The sequence below is a fragment of the Habropoda laboriosa genome, unplaced genomic scaffold, assembly GCF_001263275.1.
Source record: "Habropoda laboriosa isolate 0110345459 unplaced genomic scaffold, ASM126327v1 scaffold110, whole genome shotgun sequence".
Taxonomy (NCBI): Eukaryota; Metazoa; Arthropoda; class Insecta; order Hymenoptera; family Apidae; genus Habropoda; species Habropoda laboriosa.
The window spans coordinates 515523-526002 of NW_017100243.1; the positions used below are offsets into that span (position 1 = coordinate 515523).

General features: G+C 41.3%; 1 protein-coding gene across 1 annotated transcript in view; it reads left to right on the forward strand.

Annotated features, from left to right (window-relative positions):
- The window catches only part of LOC108572105 (pikachurin), a 272858-nt gene that overhangs the window by 257535 nt on the left and 4843 nt on the right, over window positions 1–10480 (forward strand). Inside the window, exons 9-10 of the mRNA XM_017934297.1 lie at window positions 4166–4389; window positions 9828–10077. Of these exons, the coding sequence (XP_017789786.1) occupies window positions 4166–4389; window positions 9828–10077 (474 nt within the window). The remainder of the gene's footprint in view (window positions 1–4165; window positions 4390–9827; window positions 10078–10480) is intronic.

Consider the following 10480-nt stretch of genomic DNA (forward strand, 5'->3'; position numbering starts at 1 on the left):
AGTCGATCGAGGGTTTTCGAGGGTCGAGTTTGGATTTCGAACGATGTTTGTTAACTTTCCTCCTTCTTGGCTATTTATCCTCCGAAGCTGTGCTTTCAAAGCGGTGGGAGCTCCTTCCTCTTTAACTATCGCGATTGATTAATTCTCCCGTGTAATTTTGAAGTGCAAGCAGGAAACCTCCACCTCCTCCGAGGCAGAGAGAGAGAGAGAGGAGTTTCAAATGCAGTCGAAAGTTGTGTCAACAGATCATTCGCGAAAGGGTTGTTTATAGGGATCGAAAGGAACCGAGAAGGCAACAGAGAAAAAAATAATAAAAAATTGAAACGATACAATATTTCCCCGCAAATATTTGCCGAATATAGATAATTAAAGCCCGGAGTAAATAACTGAAAAATATCAATAAAAATGTTAAACCTCGACTTTTCCACTCGACTGTTCATTTATTCGTCCCTCTTTTCACGGAAACGCACGCGTCGCTACGTGCGCTATATTAAAATCACGGGAAAACAAAATCAAATGAGAATGCCACAAAGAAAAATTAATCAGTGGGGAGGGGAAAAAACGAGAAAAGAAGAAATGAGGCACGTTCAATCGCTTGGAAATACATTTCCAAGTCACGTTGGATTTTTTTTTTTCACAAAAAAAAGAAGCTCGTCCGAAAGAGAACAGAGAGACCCGAGAGATAGATCTCGTGAAATTACGAAAGGCACGACGATTTGCCGGGCGAAAGAACGTTTTGAAGAAACCCTCGAAATCGCAGTTAGTATCGACGGTGCGACTGGTAATCGTGTGCAAAGTGTCACGCTTAATTACATCCAGCGCGGAATGCCTCGCATTGAAGTCTTGAAACGCGCGACTGGTCGATTTCGAGCGGATTAAAAGCGTGTGACGTAACGGGAATATTTTATAGTTAGGTATATATATATCGAATTAAACGGAGCGGTGACGTGTTTTTTTCTTCCTTTCTCGCCGGTTTTCCCCGATTGAAATTTTCGACAGAAATTTTCCACCGTCGTTTTATTTATTTCCACATCCCCACCCAACCGTCCTTCAGCGTGGTACTACCATCGTCGCTTCCGCTTTGGAAAAGTTGGAACGAGCACCGAGCATAATACCGATCAATTTGTCCTCTCGTCCGCAGACGCCACTTCACGTATGTGCACGCACGTGTGTACGTCGAAATACACCATGGATTATACGCTGCTATGTATATATATATATATGTATATATATTGCACGGTATCGATTATAACAATGGCGGAGGCATTAAAGCGCAGCGTAGACGCGTGTGGAGATGGATCTGATAAAATTGGTACCGGTTTGTCGGTCGGTATTACTTCCGGTTCATTTGAGCAGTAATTTGAACGCCAACAGGTATATACCTAGGCGATTAAAATTGATACTCTTTCTACTCTGCTCTTGTACGTTTCAGCTTTTTGATATTTCAAGTTTCCTCTTCTTCTTCTTCTGTTATACGCACTTACTTATACTTCGTTCAGAATTCATCTTTTCGAATCATTCCCCACTTGTAATTTACTTTATCATCTTGTAAACTCTTCCACCTCATTGTTCGGTCTTATTCGCGAGCTCTTTCTCCGCCTGTGTATTGTTCTACTCGAGAAGTTTCTTAAAAAAGTTTGTTTTCTTTTTCACCGTTCTTATTTTCCTCTGCTCGCTTCTCGCCGTTATAAATCATAAAAATTTCCCTTATCCTTATCTTCATCTTCATCCCCGTCTTCGGCGAGCGTGCGCATTCTTCTGGCGAACATCGCGGGAGATAAGAGAGTTTCCGGTTCTGACAACGCGGGTTGCTGCTGTTGCAGGAGTAAGAATAGAGGGAGAGGAACAGAGTGTAGACGAGTTTCGTGTGTGATTGAAACGCACGGCGGGGTAGGAAATCAGCCGTAAAAAATTGGGAATAAAATCGACGATGGATAATGTTGCGACGGCGTTACACGCTTCGAGCGACTGCAATTGATTTTGCTCGCCTTGAAATATTTTGTGCCAAGGTTTCTTCTGTAACCTTTACCCGCATGAACGAGGCGTAGGTTTTTTTTCGTATACAATTTTGGGTTCAACGAAATAACTGAAATTGTTAAATATCAAATATTTGTTTTGCAGGTTTTCCATTACATTAACGTATTGCATAAAAATTGTAAGTGTATTTATCGTGAATAAAAAACAGTTAAATGAACGTTCGTCAAGTTTTAACGCTATTTACGCTGCAACGCGAGAACTAAAATTTGCGAGTAACTAGTTAGGGTTAACCTAATCTCACTTTTCACATATTTCACTCGAGTGCTCGAACAAAAATTGGTCTCAATTTCTATCAGTAGATAAACAACAAATTCTTAAAAAAAAACTAATTCATGCGAGAACTAAAATTTGCGAGTAACTAGTTAGGGTTAACCTAATCTCACTTTTCACATATTTCGTGGCTGAATAGTTTCTTTAAGAATCCCTTATTTATCTACCCACCGAATCCCAAATTAAGGGATTCTAATTATCAGATTAGGAAATTTTTCTCCGAACACTCAAGCAAGAAATATACATCCCAGTGTTCGCGAAAGGGTTAAGTAACACAACCCACCCCTATCCAATCCGCCAATAAAATTGGCGAGCAGGAAATATTCAAATGAAGTGTTCAAAAATAGGGCAGCTCGTTCTCCGCGTATTACGCTACAGCACGCGTATAATTTTTCCTTCCATCAGCGGTTGGTTCCCTTGTTGAAGCTAAATTTCACCGAAGAACGTTACATCCATTCTCTCGTGTTCACCGGCTCGTTATAGTTACGGAGGCCGGGGGCGTATCCATTTCTTCTTCGGGCACGGTGTAACGAAACGCGCCGATGGGATTTATGCGGGGGATATAACGTGCTGCAACTGCGTTTAATTTACTGGCTGTATCTACACGTGGGAAGCGGCGCGGGAGCACCGCCACTTCCTGTTCGGTAACTACGTCATTTCGGAAATTGACGCCGCGAGATAACGAGAAAAATAACGGGTCGGGGGCCAGGCGGCCGGGTGAAATAATGTCGTTGCCAGACGACTTCGAACACGTTGGAGGAAGAAGACGTTGCAGGGGAAAACGGGCAACTCCGAGCGTCCTAACGGCCGCGATTTTTCTTGCTCGCCGATGAAACATCGCGAGATTTACGCTGTTTTCCCGAGCTCCACAGGTTTTCCGCGCGAGGAAAACGACGACCACTTAATTCCCACGGCCTGGGTACACGGTGTTTTTCGAAAGTGTTTTCGGAGCAGAAGTGACATCTTAATAAAGAAGTATATTGGTTTTATGTGTTGCCCGGAAAGGCGGTTATGGCGGGGTTAAATTTATTACGGCCAATAAAATTAAAGTAGTCTTTTGTTCCTTGGCAGATTGTTTATTAGCGCGCATGCAGTGAAATTGGTGTACGACAGAGGTGGTTGTTACGTAGCGTCGAGCAGGGAAAACAAGTTTTTCCTTTAAAACCGGGCTATAAGTATTACTTATCGGTGTATCTATGAAAATTATTGGAAGTGACATTTTTGTTTATCTCAGTGTTCACGGTGCTTTGGAGAAGAGAGGAGGGAAAGTGGTGTATTTAATCATTCGAGAAGGATTGAAGCTCACATTGGGGATTTACTGACAAATTATGTACGATTTTTCAGAAATTTAATTTAAAGTTTAGCGTGCATTACCAGTACCTATGTAATTTTTATGTTTTATCACCAGAATCTAAAAACGAGCATTTTTTAACTTGGTGTCTCGCATGAGTGTACCTGCGATGTATTCAATAGTTGAAGGGTCAAAGGAAAAAGTCACTGGCGATAGTTCACGTGTAATCAATTATCTATTCAAGGCCGCCGAGCAATGTAGTCCCTAGTGATACTTAAAATTATCTACAATTTACTATATTTCTTACTCGTTCCACATTTTGCTATTTTATCGTTGCAACGTCAGAAAAAACAAATTTAAGAAACGAAAGCTTAAACAGCTAAAAACTTTGCAGCAAGAAGGGAGCAGCTCGAAATTTATTAATAAAAACAGTCTTATCGAAATCTTCAATTTTTTCCATTGCGAAGAAAGACAGTGTCCTTTCGAGTATCAAAAAAGATTCCCTCGAGGAAGGAATCTCCGAAAAGTCGTTGGAATAACCGTGGCAAATGAATTGCCCGAGTGCAGGTGCCGTCGTTCAACGGATCCTCTTATCTGCGCTATCCTGGATTGGCCGACACGTCGCTATCCTGGTTGGAATTGGCTGTCACGTTGAAACCAACCGCCGCAGACGGCGTTATACTTTACAATGGCCACCACAGCGACGCTACCGGTGACTTCATCGCGTTGTACCTGTCGTCGGGACATGTTCAGTTCACCTTTGACCTGGGAACAGGCCCGGCTACATTGAGGTAAGTCGTTTTTAGATGCTCTGCACGCGAAATCTTCCTTCGATGTTCCTTCCGCGCAAGTGCACACAGGTATACTGGGTGTTCAGTTATTCACTGGTCTCTTTAACTTTCTTCACGCACCCAAGACAATCTTTACACCGTTTTAATTACTTTGAAAGGTAAAATGGGAAGTAAAATTCGGAATAGAATGTCCTGTGGACAATTATTTTTGATTTAGTTCAAATACCCAAAGGAAATACTTAATGAGACGTAACTTACGTCGCAAAATTATAATAAATGTCCAGAGTGTGAATTTGTGCCCACGTCGTTCCGTATCAATTTTTCAGTTTCGTGTAATTCACAGCATCAGAAATTTGTTTAATTTCATATCACACAATTGGAATATCTTCTTGCCATTCTATTTCCCAGACACTTTGAACGTATGGACATTCGCTCAACTTGAAGGTTTGCATCTCATTAACTATTGATTTCTGACACGACGTTCATAGAAGATGCTTTTAATCACCTCTTCTGAGGAGAGACCAGTGAATAAACCGGACACCCTGTACACGTAGGTACAAGTACACACGTGCGCATAGAGCCCCTTAGACGAGTTCGTTCCTTTCAATTTCCTTCGTAACTCCTTTCAATTCAAACCCTGTCTAATTGAGTCGTTTGCATGCTGACCCTCGTTCAACCAACGACCAATGGGTGAGCGGATATTGTAATTTTATCGGGAACTAGCGTACGAGGTGAAAAAGGGAAGTGGGTCGGCCAGTTATGGGTACCTCGTTCACCGCTTGATTGGATGGGGAAGCGTGTTTTAATTTGTTGAAGGTGGTGGCTTGATTTGTGGTTAGAGTGCTCCGTGGCTTGATAGGGCTTCAAGGAAGTGTATTCAGATCTTTATTCTGTTTTTGTTTTTTTTTTTCTTCTGTTGAAACGCAGATTCAATGGTATTTCGCGGCTTTCTAACCATTCAAATTTGCAGGTAAACGTACAATCGGAAAATATACAATGAATTCATTTACTTGTTTGTACCGTGGAATTGTAATTCGATAAATATTGCATGCAGCTCCCGGCGATCGAAGAAATTTAACAATGACACTGTGTAACAAAGGAAATATGTGGTTTTATAAAAAAGTTTCGACTTGACAAACTTTCGTAAGCTCCATTTTACATATTTTGAAAATGTGTATCGATGTTACTTTAGAGTTTTTAATTTTTCTTTATTCTCGATCACGTGATCGTAATCTTCTGCTAGCCTTTTTAAAAAAATCTTATTCTACATTTTCCACTTGTTTTTTTCATCTAAATTCACCTCTTTTTAGAACGAAAGTAGTCTTCCACTACGTTCCATCGAAATTAATTACCACAAATCACTTCAATTCCTACAACTCCTTGAACCTGAATGAAAACCGCTAAATATATCGTTCCTCGTGTGTCACATTGAAAGCTCCGCCGTTCGATCTTCCATTTCCCTTATCGTTCGCCGAATCTCTCGATTCGTCTGACGGCTAACCGAACGCAATTAAAACTAAAGCGTGAAATGAAAAAAGGAAGAGAGAGGAAAGAAAGTTGAAACCTTGCGTTTCACGGGGGTCATCGGCACGGTACGTGCAAAGCGCGATGCGCGATGGCCGGAATCGAACGAGATCGCGTTGATTACGTCGCTTGTAACGCAGTATAACGAGTTTATGCGCGATGCGATCGATTAACGAAGCTGGACGTCGGTGTCGAAAGAACCAACCGATCGTTTAATCCGTCCTATCGCCAGCTAACGATGTATCGGTGTCGATCGGCCTCATCGCGAATTAAGCCGCTGAATATTCATGAGGGAAAATCAGTGCGCGCGCGGACGCGACCTCGACGGATCAGAGATTCTAATCAGGTCCGGTTAGCTTCTCATTTTTGCTGTTTTCGTTACCAGGATTAACCCCCTTGCCCGCGGAAAATCCTTATTCGAATTCAGGGGATTGAATAGGGAATGACTTTTAGTTTGAATATTCCGTTTCTCGTCCCACCGACGTTTTACTATATCTCGAAGTAATACACTTAACTATACACTCGTAGTACGTTCCTGTTCGTAAGTATTGAGACACTCCACTGATTTTGAAGCGAATTTAAACAGTCCTTAAAAAATTATGAGTTAAAAAAAGAAGGAAAAATGGTAATACTTTCTGTAGGAAGATAACGGGTGTCTTAATGCTTACGAACGCCAGTGTACGTCTTTTTAACCCTAGAGCGGTCTTCGGGTCTTTCTTAACCCACCGCCTTTTTATATTTTTAGTCATTTTTGCTGTTATCAAGTTTACCTTCCTTAACATTATTTTAAACGTTTATTGTCCAGGTTCATATGTCGCGTTGGAAACAAAAATTATTACACTTAAGGTCTTAGGCCCCTTTTGACCCAAAAGTCTTAAGTGTACAGTCAAAACGAAGAACGCAGTAGGGTTAAAAACTGTAGATAGTTACAGCTGACGTAGTAATACGTCTTTTTTAAAACAAAAAAATTGAAATAAACTGCTACTTGTAATAAAAAAGTGTGTCTTGCTGGAAAGTATATGTATAACGATTCGTATCGTTCAATTTGCATACTTTAATTACAGAAACCGTGGTTCCTCGACTTCACACATTCCAGCAATAGTAACTAAACACCTACGCTCTGTTAAATTCTAATTCTTTAGCACAGGATCTTAACCATTCCGTGTGTTACGCAAATGAAACCTGAATATTTACGATTACCGTACTCGGTAATAAGAACGACAGACGTCTGTCTCCACCATAGTTTCCCTCTTAATAATTATTCAACGCAACGGCTTCCTCCTCCTCTTCCTCTTCTTCTTCTTCTTCTTCTACGGTGAACAGATTCCGTTACTCTGAGACGTTACCTGAAGAATCTTCCCGTATCCTCGTACAAGCACACAGCGATACAATTTTTCTTAGACAAAAAAAGTTCGCAGAACAAGGAGAAGGAAAATTATTTTTAATTGGTAACGTTGTATTCTAACAAGAACGTCACTGCTCCTCCGAGGAATTCCTCCTCTCCTCCTCTTCCTCTTCCTCTTCCTCCTCTTCTCCTCTTCTCCTCTTCTCCTCTTCCTCCTCCTCTTCCTCCTCTTCCTCCTCCTCTTCCTCCTCTTCCTCTTCCTCTTCCTCCTCTTCCTCCTCTTCTTCCTCCTCTTCTTCTTCTTCTTCTACGGTGAACAGATTCCGTTACTCTGAGACGTTACCTGGAGAATCTTCCCGTATCGTCGTACAAGCACACAGCAATACAGTTTTTCTTCATCCACGATGTAGTATTTTGCGACAGTGTTGTAAAACTTATGATGTAAGTTTCAGGACAGTCCCCTACAAGCCGCATAAGCCGCCGCAACGAGACAATTGCCCCGGTAAAAGAAAAAAAAGAGGAAAACGCTGCTTTTCACCAAATCGAACGAACCGAACGGAAAGTTCGATTCGAAAATACGTCAGCGAATACGGTGGCCTGTTATCGGGCAGACATTTCGACAATTAAATTACAATTTATAACGACGAAACAATGTTACGCTTCTCGTTACAATAGCAGCGCAGAAAAGCGGCGGTTCCACAGGCGGAAAAATATTTCCCGTTAATTAATCTCGATTCATTTAACATCGGCCATGACTCGAGCTGGTGTTTTTACTTTCGCGAAAATCGAACATCATTCTGTTTTACATACGGAAGCAAACCGGCTGGTATTTGCCCGCTTTATGAAACCCTTTGATAAACAACCTTTTTATCCACGTCGATCTTTCCATTCCACGGCCACATCTCGGCGAAATAATATCCGTGGGCAAACTTCGTTCGCATTCGTCATGACGACCGTTCCTACCGACGCCATTATTTTCACCCTCGCGACTCTGTAATCTTCGAAATCCTCTTGCGCTCTTTCTCCTTTCTCTCTTTTCTCTCGATATTAACCAACCGCGAGGGAATCGGGGAATATTTTGTTGAACAGAAGCATTTTTTGCGCGTGATAAAATATTCATCGGACACGGTATATAAGAATATTTTCGTGAATATTCGACTTCTTCTTTTTAGGACAGTAGAACACTTTCTGTTTCAAGTGAGCGTACTGAGTAACTTATGATTCAGTCAATTTTGATTATTTTCTCCCAGAAAATGTGACGAATATTCTGAAAACATAAATAAATATGTGCACAAAAATTTGTAAAGAAATCATTGCGAGAGCCTATAAAATTACACTCGAGACTAGAATAGTGTCTTACGCGTGCACAACTAATCCTCCAAAGAGTGCAATTATGTTTAATTATTTTCTTTCACCTTTCATATTGCGCTATCCTTTCTATCTTATGGTGAAATTGTAAGCTACAGCACTGTAAGTAAGTGGGAAACTTATTGCTACACGCCTAAGAAATAATTAAAAAAATATTAAATTGAGCTTTTTTGGGATATCAAGTTGAGAAAAATGTGAGCGTCAAGGGGATAACGTATGTAACAAAAAAAAAAAAAAACAGTATATAGAATAGAAGAACTGGAATAATTTGAATTTGATTGGGTGAATTTACTTTTAAAAGAGTCACGCAACATTCGATTCGAGAAAGTTTCACCGTGCCGGCTCACGGGACCGTTCAATAGACGACTTTTCCACCCTTACCGATCGTCCGCGTGGTAACCGCTTGGAGCAGCGAAATATTAGCCATGAGCAAACTTCATTCGCATTCACGACGTTTGACCGGAAAATCACGGCGGCGAGACGCCCATTGTAACCGGTTTTTTCCCTACCCATAGACTCGCCCCATAACCAACCGCGCTTTATTACGACGCGACACGGGAAACGTCGAGCTTTTCCTCTTTTCACCCTAAGCAACGGGACCGAAAATCCACTCCCTCTGTCTGCCAAGAGATTTTCCATCACGAGCAGGCAGATTCTTGCGTTAATATCGCGGGATAGAGCATTGAGAGGCGCGCGTGTTTTCTGAGGTGATTAGGGGAGTACCGTGGGGAGGCTTTTATTATACTCTGTAGCTTATCGTTGCTTCTAAAGAATTCTTTGGCGTTCAAGTGTAATTCTCAACTGGCTGCAGAATTTCTGAAATACGGAAATTACAGTGAAAATGAAGTTCTCAATAATTATTAAGTTTCGATCATTATTATTTCACATATTAGTTCACACACTGTGTGACAGTTTCACAGTGACTATTCACGCTTTATACTTGATGCTTATGATTAGTCATATTTTATTAATACTTAGTTTGCTATTATTTAATATATAAATTTATAAATTACACAGTAAATTAATACCTATATTCTCCTCTTCTTTTGCTTTACAGCGAACCTTTTTCCTTTCAGCTTCCGCGACTGTATCCGATCTTTTTCATTCACTCGCGACTCCATATCTTAACGAGTATGTCGCGTAAAATAAACAAATGAAAATTGAGGCTTGAATGGAATGACAGGTCGATTCGTGATTGCAGGAGCGAGAATCTCGTTCGTCTAGGCGAATGGGTGGAGGTGCGAGTGTCGAGAACCGGACGTTTGGCCTCGCTCGAGGTCGAGGACGATCCTCCGCAGGAAATCCTGGCGCCAGGCGCTTTCACGCAGCTATCGTTGCCGCTAAATCTTTACTTGGGCGGCGCGCCGTCCACTGACATGTACTCGCCGAAGATGAAAACGACCGCAAGCTTCGTGGGCTGCATTCAGACGGTCATTTTGAACCGTCGAGAGGTAAGAAACTTCGCCGAGACACGTTTCAGACGTGCAAGAACATCTCGAGGGGAAGTAGAGCCGCGGAGTACGATTTCACTCGAATTTTATGAACAAAAATGAAATATTAACTTTTCTTCGATATTTCCTGGAGTTTCTTCGAATTTACACACACTGCAAGAAATATGGATTTTGTATGAAAAGATTCTCTTGTCGTTGTTTACGTAGATTCCACGTGAACCACGTAACGCGGACAAAAGTGAACAAAGAACGAAAAGGAAATTGAAAATAAGAAATGAAGTGTAGTTAAAGGGTTCAACGAAGCTCGAGGATATTTATTAACGGCTCTAACGATTCCATTCGGAGGAAATTATCCTGCAGAACGGCCGGACATAAATATTTGTACGACGTTAAACTGTATGAA